The 16,113-nt window shown below is 42.1% G+C and overlaps 2 protein-coding genes across 3 annotated transcripts; one reads left to right on the top strand and one right to left on the bottom strand.

Moving 5' to 3' along the window:
* The first annotated feature begins 350 nt into the window (after positions 1-350).
* Positions 351-2,301, top strand: LOC122005145 (transcription factor bHLH94-like). Its single transcript, XM_042560071.1, has 3 exons — positions 351-981; positions 1,558-1,950; positions 2,023-2,301. Exons 1-3 carry the CDS (start codon positions 520-522, stop codon positions 2,113-2,115), a joined length of 948 nt encoding a protein of 315 aa, XP_042416005.1. The 5' UTR covers positions 351-519; the 3' UTR covers positions 2,116-2,301.
* A 2,952-nt stretch (positions 2,302-5,253) lies between these two features.
* On the bottom strand, positions 5,254-10,698 carry LOC122005144 (probable bifunctional riboflavin biosynthesis protein RIBA 2, chloroplastic). 2 transcript variants are annotated; one of them, XM_042560070.1, is made up of 8 exons: positions 10,426-10,698; positions 10,207-10,320; positions 9,319-9,706; positions 8,984-9,205; positions 7,946-8,271; positions 6,574-6,703; positions 6,093-6,389; positions 5,254-5,779 (listed from the first exon to the last, which is right to left on the bottom strand). In XM_042560070.1, exons 2-8 carry the CDS (start codon positions 10,254-10,256, stop codon positions 5,546-5,548), a joined length of 1,647 nt encoding a protein of 548 aa, XP_042416004.1. In that variant the 5' UTR covers positions 10,257-10,320; positions 10,426-10,698; the 3' UTR covers positions 5,254-5,545. The 2 variants fall into 2 exon arrangements, with proteins under 2 accessions (XP_042416004.1, XP_042416003.1); XM_042560069.1 differs by having other exon boundaries at positions 10,207-10,308.
* Positions 10,699-16,113: the final 5,415 nt, after the last annotated feature.

Genomic DNA, 16,113 nt, shown 5'->3' with positions numbered 1-16,113 from the left:
AATTTATGTTTGTATTCCATCGCCATGTTGGACACATGGCCTACTCCTCCATTGCAGTCAACACCATGTTCTCTGGCCTCGGTCCCAAGACTCTAGGCATGTAGAGATTCTGACTCTGATTGAGATCTCTTTTTCTTCGCCCGTTCTCTTCTGATCTCTGGGCCCTGACTCAGATCACATCAAGTTATTAGAATCTGATCACAACAGAAGCATCTTTCTCCCATTCCTTTGCAGTTCTTTTTCACTATTAATGATAGATTTCAATTACACTAACACATTCAACTTAGCCTAACTGCCCATGCTCACCTTGATACTTGCTGCTTCCCTTCCCTTCCCTTCCTTTTCAGACCAAACGTGGCAACCTTGTTCTGTTCTCGTTCACTGAGGCCTTTAAAACCTCGTCTCGTCAGCTGCTGCTTCCCCTCCCAGCATCATCTCCCTATGTAAGAAAACCTCCTTTGGGTTCTTTTCTCTGGTTGAGTCTCGAGTCTTCTTCCCTAGTCCTCTACTTGCGGTAAAATGGCGCTGGAAGCTGTAGTGTTTCCACAGGACCTCTTTGGTTACAGCATGAGAGAGTTGTTCAGCATTGGAGGGGAGTTTTGGGGCTATGACTTTGGCGATGGAGAGCAAGGGGCTGATAAAAATGGGGCGGTTCCGTTTGAATGTAATGCAATTGATTGTGCTGGTAGTCGAGGAAGCAGGGAACTAGAACAAAATGCGACTTTGGACGCCTCTTGCTCCACCGGGGTGCAAGTCATCGAGAAATCATCATCACCGGAGGTTGCCGCCACCCTCGACACGCTCGTTTTCAGCCCAACCAAGGGCCGGAAAAAGAGGCAGCGGTCGAGGATCGAGAAGAACCAGGAGGAAATGGAGAACCAGAGGATGACTCACATTGCGGTGGAGCGCAACCGGAGAAAACAGATGAACGAGTACCTTGCTGTGCTCCGGTCACTGATGCCGGCTTCCTATGTGCAAAGGGTTTGCTTCTCTCTCTATCTCTCTCCCTTCCCTTTCTGCTTAATTTCATTCCATATAATTTCCTTGGGAAAAAAAAAAACTCGTTCTTTCACATAGCACGGATTGTGAGGATTGTGAGGGACAACGTAATTGCTACAATTAATTTCATTCCATATAATTTATATTAAATCTCTGCCTTTGAGGTTTGTAATTGTATATTACTCTGTGAGTGAAGTCTCCACATTTTAGTTTGTATTTATCAGAAGCATATAGTGACTGGTTTGACAGAAGAGAAGACTAATTGTTTGTGTCGCTTAGAGATTTATCAATGTCATACAGTTGTGGACCAACAAAACTCTGAATATTCTTTTTGTGATTGATTTTTCAGCACTTAAGGCTAAGATCTCATCTATTCTTGTTGTCTTTGAACAGAATTCCTACACAGTTCCACAAGATTGCTTCATGTTGTCACTGATCATCACTGACTAACCTTACACATACCTGATGGGGCCCTGTGCTCCACCATAAATTTCTGAAATTGTTCATTCCAATTTTCAAGCAAACCAAGCTTAAGAGCATGTTGAATTCTTCATGCAGAGCGATCAAGCATCCATAATTGGAGGGGCAATCAATTTCGTCAAGGAGCTTGAAAAGCTAGTCCAGTTTCTTGAAGCTCACAAAAGAATCAAGCAACGATCTGATTCAGCCCCGTTTGCCGATTTCTTCACCTTCCCCCAGTATTCATCCAACCCTTGTCCAAAACCTGCAGTTAATGAGAACATACACGAGCATTTGTCGGAGAACAAGGCATCTGCAGCAGACATAGAGGTGACCATGGTAGACACCTATGCAAACCTGAAGATCCTCTCGCCGCGGCAGCCGAAGCAGCTGCTGAAGATAGTGATTGGATTGCAGAACTTACACCTGACCACGCTCCACCTCAATGTCACCACCATTGATGAAACGGTCTTCTACTCCTTCAGCCTAAAGGTACAGTTGAACCTGAAGTCCTCTTTAACCACAACCATTGTTGCCAGTTAATGAAGTTTGTGAACTCCATAGGTGGAAGATGAATGCCAATTGACATCAGTGGATGAGATTGCAGCAGCAGTGCACCAACTGGTTGGCAAAATTCAAGAAAATGCTTCCTTTTGAGTGTACCATGTGATTGTGTTTTTAAGACAATATGTTTGCTGTAGTAATTTAGCTCCAAATGTTTGTTTAAGATCGTATTCTGCTGAACTGATCTGAATGCAAATTGTCAGCTATGTTCATTGACAAAAAAAATTGAGAAGATCACTTCAAAATTATGAAAAATGAGCTTAAGTGTGCTCGATTAAAGGGAAACTAGCTCACTTTTTTTCATCAAATGGTGCTGCTGTACTTGATGTAAGAGCCTCACTAAATATAAAAGCTAAAGGACAAAGAATGAATAGTCTGTACAGCCCTAGTAGGAAGTAATTCTATCACTTTGTAAGCTAGGAGTTATATTAGTGTGATGACAGGAACGGACAGAGTGGGCAGTGGTGTTTGAGATCCCATGAGTTTCAAAAGTAGACTCGAAAGGAAAAACATTCAGAGCCCTAGGTCTTGTACAATTTCTAATTTATATATTATTGGTCCAGATCTGGAGAAGAAGACTTTTGTCTGGTCTTAATATCAAAGATTTAAAGGTGAAAAGCTTGGTGACTTCTTTTGCCAACAGGAGGATCTCACACAACTGTTTCAGGAATGACAGAAAAGATGAGTAGGTTACTGCTTCACCTAATGGCCCCTAACTCACAACCCCACATCTTTTATTTCATTCTTTAAGCAATCGTTTTATTAACTAATGCTGTGGTAATTGACTTTAGCTATGGTCTTATATGATGCAAGGCAGTCCCAAAGGCTCTGGCCTAGATGTTTTGTTTTCATGTTATGCTTTCTTGCAGAATGGGAGGAAAGGATTCCCTAAAAAGCAATGAGACTGTCGGTAGGCTAAGTACAATTGAGAATTTGTCTTACACATTGGCTTCTTTCATGGCCCTGATAATGCATATAGAAGTTCTGAGCTATAGTCCTAAACTGGTGCAGAGATTTAAGGGAATTTTGTCTAGCATCTACCATAATAGAAGTAAACCTACTGGTAGTCCCCTCAGAATAGTTCTCGAAAGATTTAGCAAGGCCTACTTAGAAGATATATGATTAGCAGATGGCTACAAGTGCCACTTTCAAGGCTTTCAATTTTTAACTGTTCAATTCATTGAAAGTCTTGCTTTGTGAGAATTATTATGTTCAGCCCAGTGTTCTGGCATTGGGTAGCAGTTCAGAAGGAATCCCTCACAGGGTGGTCCATGGGAAAAGACCAAAAACTGATTCATCAAATAGATTTCCAAGATCAGATTAACAGAATATTGGATATACCTAAAGTTTTGTCTAGATGGAGAGGGACGTCCATGATATGATTTCTTAATAATATTTGGAAAGACATGTAAGTACTTCAATTGCCAATTGCAATGTTAGCTCTGTAAAATTTTCACAGTTTCATACTGTACAATATGTATATTTATCCTTGGGAAAAAAAATTAATAGTATATTTATAACAATTTTATTCCTGAACATACTGCTGAAATGTAGCCATTCTATGCATGCAAATTGATGAGTAGTTGCAATGCATTTCTCTTATCATACATCTGAGAGATAAATAACTGGTGGAAAACTTTAAACAAGAAAATTAGATAGATATCACTCAATAGAGAAACAACCATCAATTGACAAAACAAAATTTTGGGGGTCTCTTTCCAGACAGTGCCTCTGCATATCATTTTAAACTCGATGTTCCTGCTCTATCCTTCATTAACATCTCAGTGGTGCAATTATGAGATAGATTGAGACAAATCTAACAGAATCTTTACATTCTAAAACATGGTCCCCCTCATATACTACAAAACGATGAGACACTTGAATATATTTTTTCTGTCTTCGTGCCTTCCTCCTTTATTTCTAAAGAAGTAAAATTAGTACAGAAAGCCAACTACATAAAGAGGGAATAAAGTCAATATTGATTGAAGGTACTGTCAGTATCGAACATGCCAAAATAAATTTCATAAAATAATTTAGGAGTGCTACCGTCTATAGTGTTAATATAGTGATAGGCTATACGGAAAAGTTATAGACTTGATAACTATGAATGATTGGCTTTAGATGAATGTTGTGCTATATACATCTACACAAAAGACTAACAAAAAGGTAGATCCGTTACCTTAGCGGTCCTCCTAGTGTCGGCCCCACGGATATGGAGGGAGGTTCATACAGGTACACAACCGTCTGCGCTACGCCCTGGGGGCAGCACAAAAGACTAACAAGCACCTCTGCAATTGTGTCCATGAGACACCAAGAACGTCTATAGCACATTTGTTTTTTCTCCTGCAGATTATTTTATCCTAATTCGCAATTCATCAAAGGAACAAATGAGGAAGAGTTTGGAAATTCTGTCATTCTTCTAGTGAGGGGCATATAGATGATGCAGAGGCTACGCGCTATTTTTGCAGGGAGGTCTGCTGTAATCCATATGGCTAGATTTATATTCACTAATGACTCACGTGCTTAGATTAGATCGATCGAATAAATGTTTCTAAATTGATCGAATCTGTTTCTTAACCATTGAACACTCCGACTAAAAGATAAGCAAAGTTCGAGCTGATCAGACCAATCTAAATTGACCAAACATGATGCTTTGTCCAAAATCATAGGTTGACCTGACCTACCTTGATTTAGTTGACCAGGAATGGGAACATGGTAGTGATCCCATGCATGCTACGTTTCAAGTTTACGTATTACTACTGGTAAATGTGAAGCAAAATCTGAATATTATATTAGCTTTTCGTTATTATTACATCCTGATTTGGCTTTCAATCAGATTTGCTTTCTTACGAAGAGGAATCGATCGTTTCTTTTGTTCTACTATAGATCCAATTTTCTTGCTCGTTAGAATGGTCTTGCTTGTGTATGACGTGGACACGATCGGTGAGCACCCGGACGAGTTCGCTGTCAGCCATCCATAGCTGTGTTAAATAGGCAATTTAGATGATTTACTATTATTTATTATTTTTTTCACAGCGAGATATTCTCACAGCCTTCAAATGTCTAATTCTATATTTTAAAAGGAAAGCAATACGGTTAAACCTTACCATCAAATAAATATGTTTTGTTAGCCTGCCTAACATCAGAGAACATGATAAGTAAATATGGTTTCATTATTATCTATCAAATTTACAGTAGAATATGGAGACCATATGATTTAAAGTCTAGAGAGAGAAAAAAAAGTTCAATGCCATTAAGTCCTCAGGGGTTAACTTTGTTACAAAATGAGTAGACATTTGAATCCTTCCTGGTTCAATCAATTATAAGATACATTACTCAATTACATGAGAAAATGCCTCGTTGTCTAGCATCATAGTGCATGAGGAATACCTCAAAAGCAGATGCCATCGAACTTTCATGAATAAATGGTGAATGTAGTGCAAAAACTTTTGAATCAAGCTTGCGACTCAAAATTCATAATCAGGACCGAGATAAAATGTATAGTGATCTGGCAAAGTCCACATTATGCCTGATGTTGATTGTTAGTTCCGTTGCTTCCGGTGAGACCACCATTGTATCCATAAACATGACCCATTTTTGCTCTTTTTGTCTCCAAGTATCTTCTGTTTTCTGTAGTAATAGGAGTTATCAACGGAACCCTGCCGGTGATGCTCAGTCCATAGCCTTTAAGCCCACCGTACTTAGCAGGGTTATTTGTCATTAACTTCATTGATCGAACACCAAGGTCACCCAATATCTGCAAAAAGGATTTGGCTTTTAGATTGCATGATTTAGAAGTCATGAAAAAGGCAGTCAGCCCGGTGCACGAAGCTCCCGCCATGCAAGGTCCCGGAGAAGAATCCATTGTATCAAGGAACTAAACAATATTGTTATAGGAAATGCTGTCCAATAGGGCCTCAGAAATTTAAAACGGATGGATGAGATTTTCTTCATAATTGTGTCATATGACATCTAAAAAATTATACTGGCTAAATTAAGTTTAAGATGGTCCATATTAGCATAGACAGTATTAACATGAAGAAATGCCTGGGTCTATTTCTTAATCCTACCTGTGCACCAATGCCATATTCCCGTGAATCTACAGGCAGTCCAAGTTCCTCATTAGCTTCCACAGTGTCACGCCCAGCATCCTGAAGATTGTAAGCTCGAAGTTTGTGACCAAGTCCAATGCCCCTCCCTTCATGCCCTCGAAGGTAAACCAGCACACCTCTGCCAGCTTTTTCAATCATTTCCATAGCCGTTGCAAGCTGATTACCACAGTCACATCTAGCCGACCCAAAGATATCACCAGTAAGACACTCAGAATGTACCCTCACAAGGATATCCTGACCATCTCCAATATCTCCCTGTATGTATGGTATATTTTAAATGTCAAAATTAACAGTATTTGAGTTCCAGAAAAGATAAGAGGATGAAATTTAGTATCATGACTAAAGACTTGAGTCTTGAGAAGTTAAGCTTCAAATAATACATCAAAAGCAGCAGCAGGCATAGACATAAACAGAAGTTGAATTAAGACAGGCTACTTACTTTAACCATGGCAATATGCTCCATTCCATCAATCACTGAACGATAACAGTAGGCCTGAACAGAACCCCACTTTAAGGGTAAGCGTGCAACAGAGGCTCGTTCAACCAGCTTGTCCCTTTTCCTTCTATATCTGTCATATTATGACCACAACTGGAGTTTATTAGAATATTCAGCATTCAGGTATTAAAAAAATATTCTAGGTATTAAAAAAAATGACAAAGAAGGAATTCCAAAGGAAATATCACAGTGTCGCCTGGTGTTACTGAAACCCAGTATGATATTTTTCCCCTTGTCATAGCATAATCGTCTACTAAATATAATTTTACAGAAGAGAAATCTCAAAGGACCAGATCGAGAACAATGCCATGAACACAATGAACTTATGGCAATGAAGATTGCAATTTATTGAGGAATATTTTCTTCAGAGCATATTTAAAAGATATTCAATGATAGGATAAGTCCCACCCAAATAATGCGACACAGTTCATGTCTTGTTGTAACTTCATTCCATATTTCCTTAATTTGTAATCATGCCATAGATTATCTTTTTTTTCACAATATTAGTTTTGAAAAATGAGGGTAGTATAATGGGAGTATAGTATGAGGTCAGAATTGAACACACCATTTTGCCCATCAAGGAGCATCAAATGCATTATAATATATGATAGAAAAATTCTCCAATAGGTGTTAAACATGCAAATAGCTCATATTTTGAGAGATATGATCTTAGAAGAGTCCAATGTTAGGATGAGATCTGTGTCCCACACAAATAATGTGACTCAGCTCGTGGCTTGTTATCTCATATTACATGTTTCCTTAATTTGTGACCTTATTCCATGTTTCCTTATTTTGTAACCTTCCCATAGATGATCTTTTCTATATTTTTGTTTTTGCACAATCTTTTAGTTTAGAGAAATAAGGGTAGTCTAATGGGAGTCTGATATAAGGTTAGAATTGAGCATCATTTGCCCATTAAGGAGCATTGAATGCATTATAATATGTTCTAGAAAACTTCCCCAAGGCATGCTCCTTATGCAAACAGCTCATACCAGTACGTGTCAGATAATCCTAAAACTCCATATCTTTTCTAATATTGGGAATTGAAGGACTATTTAAGTTACTGCAATTTCAAAAGCAGGCGAGGTTGTACACCTCCATGTTAATGAGTAGAGATTAGTGCACAGCAAGACAGTCAAAAGGAGGCATGGCAGTGTGGTGGTACCAAACACATCAGGCCAACATACTTCTTAAAGAAGCATGGAGGCCATTACTTATCAACATAAGTTCATCACCTAACATTGACCTAAAAATCTAAAATTTAATATGTTAGCTTTGATATCATTATGTTCCAGAAGATGAAGCAATAGCATACCTTATCAAATCAGCAATCGAAATTATCTTTAATTTTTCTTTTTCAGCGAATTCACGTAGCTTAGGCAGCCGAGCCATGGAACCATCATCCTCATTAACAATCTCACATAAAACTCCAACAGGGGAAAATCCAGCCAGCATAGCCAGATCAACTGATGCTTCTGTATGTCCAGCTCTTTTTAACACACCACCCTCCTTGTATTTCAGTGGAAAGATATGGCCAGGACGGTTGAAGTCCTCAGGCTTTGAATCGAGTGATGCAAGCATCGAAACTGTCTTTGCCCTATCTGTAGCAGAGACACCAGTGGTCGTACCTTCTTTAGCATCCTGAGAATAATGAGTTTAATAAAAGTTGTAATCACCCATAGCATTCATACGAGTCGGAACTTATAGCTTGAGTAAATAATAAGTTCAAGGCAGATACTAGCATGTTTAAAATTTGTATTTTGGCAAACACTAATGCAAATTTGATAACTAAACTAGAAATTTATCGTAAATAGGGCACATAGGTATATTTGTATATGTATGAGTAAATGAATCACCACTTTCAACAATTAAAAAGTTAAAACTCAAGGTAATATATTCAAACTATCTTCTGAATTGTAGACAAAATTGCCAAAAATTTTCATTTTAAAATTAGATGGAGGGAGAGAAGAGAACAGTTCAGGCATCAAAGGGACTAGATTATCTCATGATGTCAAACAAAAACTAGAATGAGTAATTGAAGAGAAATATTCAAAAGAAAACCACTAAACTGCATAGTGAGGATGCCAAGGGACCAACTCCTTGTATTAGACACTCACTTGTTTTTCACTTGTATAGTGAGGATGCTAAGGAACCAATTCCTAATATTAGGCACTAAATCAACAAACACCAAAAACCACGGCCACCATATATTGTTTTATAAAAAACTAGAATTGGATATCATGGCAAGCTAAAAGAATTATCTATCTATTTCATATGCTTAAAATGACAATTCATAGGGATAACCAATTACTTGATAGGAAGCACAATAGTATGAAAATAAACATATACATACCACTGAGACTGTGAATGCTGTCCGCAACTTTTCTTCATTTTCTTTATTTGATACCATTAGAGGAAGATCCAATCTTTCAAGATCTTCTTCTTTCATGCTTACACACACGATTCCAGTTCCATGTTTGACTATGAATGCCATTGACGCCGGCGTCACCAAAGAAGCTGCCATTATAAGATCTCCCTCATTTTCTCTATCTTCGTCATCAACAACAATCACAAACTGCAAATGTAGATCAATGCTGATTGTTGAGCGTGAAATTTAAGGAACAAGAGTAGCTAGAACGAAGATAATACAAAAAAAAAAATAATAATAATAATCTGATCGAGACAAACCTTCCCTTGACGAATGTCCTCAATTGCTTCAGAGATAGAAGAGAATCCTTCAGTAGGAGAATCTAAATCAGGCTCATCATTATTTATAGAAAAATTCTCAGGAATCACAGCAATATCAGAAATGCCTTCAGCAAGGGCTGATGAATCTGATGGATACTTGGAATTAGAAGTTGAATCATCTTTTTCAATAATGGTGCTTTGTTGTATTAGCACGTCATCCTCAGGAGAAATTGGTAGACTAGCAAACCCACTATCTGCTTTTGAAGCAGCGCATGTTGCTTTTCTGAAACCATTCGATGTGAGATTTATTCTCCTGTGTTTTACATCAAATGCACTGTAGCATGAACCTTCATGTGATTTGAAACACACCCGCAATACACAGTTCTTCCTGCAATCATTACAACAAAAATAAAGCGTCAGATAGTGAACTACTATGGGGCTAATTTACACTGTTTTCCTTTGCAAATTCTGGTATGTAAATTTAAATAGATGCAAGCATTCCATAAGAACGGATCCTACTTTTCTTGTATAATGCCCTAACAGCCTTTCTACATTTAATACCTACAAACTCCAACCTACATATAGGTCTGCTGATTCATCCTAATTGGTTTGTTACAATAAGGAGCGAGTGGCTTTAATATTGCAGCAGACAGAAACTGATAGAGATGGGACTAAGCTCCAGCTTGTACAAACATAAACATTGATAATCAGTAATGGAACATTAGAGGCTTGCTGAAATCACATTATTCCAAGATTTTCAATACGAACATCAAGAAATTTCCGTACCAACGCGACTCCTAACTAATTCACGAAAGATTTGGATTAAGTAAAACAAATTCGACCGAAAATATATGAAGTGACGAATCGCAAGAGAACACGAGATCTTACTGAGGAAGACGGATGCCAACGACAGGCGAAGCAGAACCAAGAGAAGTCATTCCGAGCGGTCACGATGTCCGACCAAATTCAACAATTTCAGTTGCACAACCCCTACAACACGCTCTAATTACATCAAATTGACATCAAATCCTAAATCAATGACCTAGAAAGCTCCATAATTTTCAGAAGAAAAAAAAATCCACACCGAACCCCCAAAAAAACACACACCTCGTCCCAGGGACCACCCGGCCGTTTAATCTGATCGAAGATCCGGTGGCGACGCGGTGGTGGCGGTGCAGGCGATTGACCCAAGGGCGAAGGGTTGCAAGAGAGGGAAGCAGAAAACCTCGTTCGGCGGCCTGCTGGAAGGGGCACGAAACGGGATTTAAATAGAAAAAAATGGAAGGATCAGGAAAAAGAGACGAAGCAAGATCGCCTTTTGATAGTCGAAACCACACGGCAGCGGCCGCAAGGGGGAGACGAATCGTTACCGTTGACTGAGATTCTGGGCAAGTTAGCAAGCGATTTGGTCAAAACTGGATGGCTCGCGCCTCGCGGTGGCAATGGATCCGCAAACGAGGGTGGCCAGGGATCCGATAACCCGCTTCATCCACTGATGCTAATTGGTTGCTAACGACGGTAAGATAAATTAAGATTTGCAATTTATCAATTTGTATTTCGATTTCTTTACTAAGTAAAGTTATTATTTTTAATTGAAACTTATATAAACTACTAGAATTAAATCCAGCCGTTTGTATTTTTATAATATAAACCAATCCTACCCAACTAAATGGAACCAATAAACAGTTTCTTTATATTGTTTTTTATTATTAGTCTAAATACAGGATAGTTACTGGTTGCCTTACATTCCATAGTTTATTAGTGATGATTTGGTGCGCTAAAAACATCATCAAGCTCCACAACAATGACAAATGATCCTATTCGAAAATTGATGAAATAAAATATTAGAATTATGACACTCTTATTAATTGTTTGTAAATTTCATTCAGACCTGGAATACAAACTACATCAATACCGAATCAAGAAAGGGTTCCCCGATATTAGTCCTTCGATGCTTAAGTTAGTCACCGACGATGAAGTATAAGGCGGAGCAACAAAAAGACTATAGCGCAAACAGTGAATATTACATACCTTCGTCGATGTTTGGACTCCCCTTATATAGAGTTCCTGTAACACGTGTGCACGCTCCTCGAGACGAGCATGCTTCCCAAAGTTTTTCCCTAGAAAGACTTGCTAGTAAAGTGTCTTTGACACAACACCTTAACGGGCCTAGCATATCTCTGAAATGACAGTGGAAGCTTCCGTCATACGATCTTCTGGTTGTCCGTACTCGGTGTCGACGGCACCAACTCCCAAAAGGATGTCAATGGATATCAGAGGGAGTGTACTGCTAGGCCGAGCGGGTTAGCCGCTCGGCCGAAATTTCACCGCTCTGGTATCCCGTCCGGTCGACTAGAACCTCGTTACTCCTGCGCGTGTGTCCGTTCGACCGAAATTCCACTTTGCCACTGCCGAGTCCTGCTGCCAGGCCGAGCAGGGTAGCCACTCGGCCGAAGTTGAACTCTGCCCATATCAAACTCTGTTGTATGGCCGATCGAGGTAGCCGCTCGGCCCAGCTTCTGCACCTCGTCTCCTCCTCCGTTCGGCGTCCAATAATCCATTGAGCGTCGGTTATTTGACTCCTCTCGTGTCAAATGCGGGATCGGACCGGAACCATCTCACTCTGGTCGAGGCATGGTCACTCGATCGGCCGAGGATATCTGAACGTTGACCGCCTTGACTTTGACCTCCACCATGGCAACTATCTTCCGCGGGATGGGGCCCCTCCTCATCACCGCATTACATGTCTCCTCCTCAAGTCTAGTCGAAGGAGGTTGCAAGTCCGACTGACTGGACAATTGTCTGAGTAGTTCTCCACCCGATCGGCCTTCTGCACTACTTGGTTTCTGATCGAGATGCGACTGCTCGCTGCCGATCGGCCTATTGAAGCTTGAAGCTTGTCGTTCGGGTGTAGGTATGCTCCTTCAATCTGATCGGCACAACGAACATCTATACTTGTGAAATCTTTTCTTAGGTTGTCTTGGGCGAGCACGATCCTGGCTTACTTCACCCGAATTTCTGAGAAATTGTGCAAATCTCTTCGCATTAAGGCTAAGCTCGCCCCCATGCCCTTATTAAATGTCGACCCGTGGCGAGGCGCCGCATGTCACGCCCCACTACCAGCGCACGCCTGACATGATAGGCGGATATCCGCTGGTAATGTGACATTTGGTGGTTCAAATTCAACGGTCAGATCTTGGCATGGGTTTTTACGACCTAGATCGGACGACCCTGGTCGGCTGACCTCCAGGTTTATAAACCCGGGCTTGTTGCCGCCTTTGCGCACTCTTGCCTTCGTTCTCCGGCGACTTCGTCTCTGTTCTCCGGGTGATTTCGTCTCTGTGCTCCGGCGATACTCCTCTTTTCCTGCTCCTCCGGCGACCTTTTTCTAGTAAGCTTCCTTCCAATCGACTTTGTCTTCGAGTTTTTTGGCGTTTATGTGTTCCGGCGATACTTTGCTTGTAATCTTCTCCTTCGCATCCTTTCACTATGCCTTTTGCGATGGCGAGTTCCTCACAGCCTCCCGCCGACAACCCTGGGCTCTGGTACATCTCTACCGAGTCCCGGTTTGACGCCGACAATGCTGAGAGCTTGACTGCAGCCTATGAATTTCCCTCTGATTATCAAGTCTTTCTTCCCTCTCCTTCTGATCGGCCAAATTTTCGGTCGCCCCGCTGCATTTGTTTCTTTAGGGATCAATTCACCGTCGGTCTGCGGTTCCCCAATCATCTTTTTTTTCTCGTCGTTTGTAAATACTTTCGCATCTCCCTTCATCAATTAGTGTCGAACTCCTTTCGGCTGTTGTGCGGGGTCGTCGTTCTTTTCTGCCTGCACGACATTCCTCTCACTCCCGGATCTTCCACTATTTTTATTATCCAAAATTGTTCGAGCCGAGAACTTTCCTTTTCCAAGCCCGAGTGGGCTTGGTTTTCTTTGACAAGATGTCGACCTCCAACAAGGATTGGAAGGAATATTTTTTTTTTGTACGTCTTCTTGAGCGACCAGACTTCCCGACCCACTGGCAACTCGAAGTGGCGAATCAGCCTCCCCTGAAACAGTACAAGAGCTGATCGGACTATCTCAACGCCACTTCCATGCTGTCCGGTCAGAAGTATGACATCCACAAACTGTTGTTGGAGGGTGTCCTCTATATCTTCGGTCTGAGTCCGATCTGCACCCGACTTCCGTCCAGCCTAGGTATGCAACCTCTTTACTATTTCCTTTGATTCTAACTGATTTTTCTTCCTCTTTTGTAGACGAAGTCATGCTACGTGCACGTCTGGTCGGCAATGCGAAGCTTACGGATGCTGCGATCAATGTAGCTGCTGTGAAAGAATTGGAGAGCCGCAGCTTGCAGCGGTCGGCTCACAAGAAGAGTTGCAAGATGAGAGTGAAGCAGCTCCCGTCTTGGTAAGATGAGAGCGAAGCCACTAGTGGCCTTCATGCCACCAAAATCGAAGGCCAAGAAGTCGGGCATCCGTCTAGCATCTTCATCTCGGTCGTCTGGGCGAGCAACCTCTGCACAATCAACCCCAACCGGCCAGTGCCATATAACGGCAGTACTGCATCTACCGACTAAGGAGTGGCGTGAATCTAGCGCCGAGTCCCGAGCTCCCGAGCACTAATCATCCAAGGGTCGCTCGCCTAAATATAGGTTGATGCCCTGGCCCGTGCCGTGATGATGCCTCTGGGGGCGCTCGTGGACAGCCACACCCAGATGTCTACTGGGGTAAGTGTTGCACTTTCATAGTTTATTTCTAATTGGCGCGTATATTCGTTTTGTTGTTTGCAGTACTGGGTGGAGAGTCTAACCATGTGTCAAAGGCTCGTATTTTTGGAGGAAGAAGTGAAGAAGATAAAGGCGTCGAGCGGCCAATCCTTCGCCGCTCAAGAGCAGACGAACGCCGAGGTGGAAAAACTGTGGGTCGATCAAGAGAAGAGCACCAAGCTGCTCGAGGCCGAATGGGGAAAGAGTGCAGAGCAGACCACTTTACTGGCTCAGCTCAATAAGCAGGTCACCACCTTCGACAACAAGATTGAGTTAGCCAATATGAGGAAGCTTCGGGCCATCGAAGACCTCGAACTGAAGAATAAGGAGGCCCAGACCCTCGCAAAGAAACTCAAGGAAGCTGAGGATTTTCTTGTCACCGAGCGGAACAACCGGTCGCCCGAAGAAGCTGCCTTTCGCAGCCAACTCACCGCTAAAGATAATGCACTGGCCACCGCGAAGGACAAGCTGGAGGCCTCCTGAGAAGCTTTGAAGACTTATCAAGATGCCGAGGCTAGCCAGTTCAAGACTATGAAGAAAAACTACATCCGCTCGGACGCTTTCAACAACAAAGTTGTCGACTGGGCACTTCGCGTGTTCGACCTGGCGATCGACGGGATGATCAACCAGCTCAGAGAGGGTGGCTGCCTGTCGGCGGCTCTGACCAGCAACATCATTAGTCGGGGCAAGCTTACCGCATCATTGTCTGATGACGTCCTGGATTACCTTGAGTGAGGTCGCGAGCTCTTGTAAAATTTTTGAAGTTTTAATGAATGCTTGTCTGTCCAGCCAAGCTTTATCTCCTTGTATTTGTTTCTTTCAACTCATCTTTTGAGCATTACAAGAACTCGTGGCCTCGTGACTCCTCCGATCGTCCATGATTAGTTTATCTAGCCGATTGATCCTTTTTGTCTTCAGAGTTCCATTATGATTCAGCGACCTTCCGATCGACAATGGGATTATTTTGAAGAATAGTCCCGAGCGGTTATTGTATTCTGAAGACTTCAAGCTTTTGAGTAACCCGGGTTTATGGTCGGCTATTCATCGATGCTTGCTCGCTCACTGAGCCAAGGGTTTAAGGTCGTGGCTCAACCATTGATGTAGACCCGGGTTTAAGGTCATCACTTGACCACTGATGACGACAAGGGTTTAAGGTCACCACTCGACCGCTGATGATGACAGGGGTTTAAGGTCGCCGCTCGACCGTTAATGACGACAGGGGTTTAAGGTCGATGTTCAACCGTTGACGTAGACCAGGGTTTAAGGTCGTCACTCAACCGTTGATGTCGACAAGGGTTTAAGGTCGCCGCTCGACTATTGGTGAAGACAAGGGTTTAAGGTCGTCACTCGACCGTTGACGGAGACTGGAGTTTAATGTTACCGCTCGATCGTTGATGGAGACTAGAGTTTAAGGTCGCCGCTAGACCATTGACGAAGACTAGAGTTTAAGGTCGCGGCTTGACCGTTGACGGAGACTAGAGTTTAAGTTCGTCGCTCGACCGTTGATGAAGACTAGAGTTTAAGGTCATCGCTCGACTGTTGACGAGAGACGCACCACAAGAGGTCTTCGCTTTTTATTCATATTTTGCCCTGCGTTCGGGAAACATACAAAAATACATGTATTCACTCACGCACCTCTCACCCGACCCTGTAGGGTTGGAGATGATTTGTGCTTCATGGCCTCTCAAGATGCCTTCCTTCTTCATCCTTCAAGTAGTAGGTGCCCGAACGAAGCTTCTACACGATCTTGAAAGGTCCCGCTCATGGAGCTTCGAGCTTGGTGATGTCACCGATCGACTTCATTTTCTTCCAGACGAGATCGCCGACCTGGAAGGACCTCGGGATCACCCTCCGGTTGCAGTTTTGTTTCATCCGTTATTGGTATGCCGTGAGCCAAACAACTACTTTCGCTCATATTTCGTCCACCAAGTCAAGATCCATGAGTCTCCATTCGACGTTTCCTTCGTCGTAGTACCGCACCAAATCGGATTCTACTCCGACCTCCACGGGGACGACTGCCTCACCAT

This window comes from Zingiber officinale, chromosome 7B, assembly GCF_018446385.1.
Source record: "Zingiber officinale cultivar Zhangliang chromosome 7B, Zo_v1.1, whole genome shotgun sequence".
Classification (NCBI taxonomy): Eukaryota; Viridiplantae; Streptophyta; class Magnoliopsida; order Zingiberales; family Zingiberaceae; genus Zingiber; species Zingiber officinale.
This window is presented reverse-complemented; position numbering and strand designations above follow the sequence as displayed.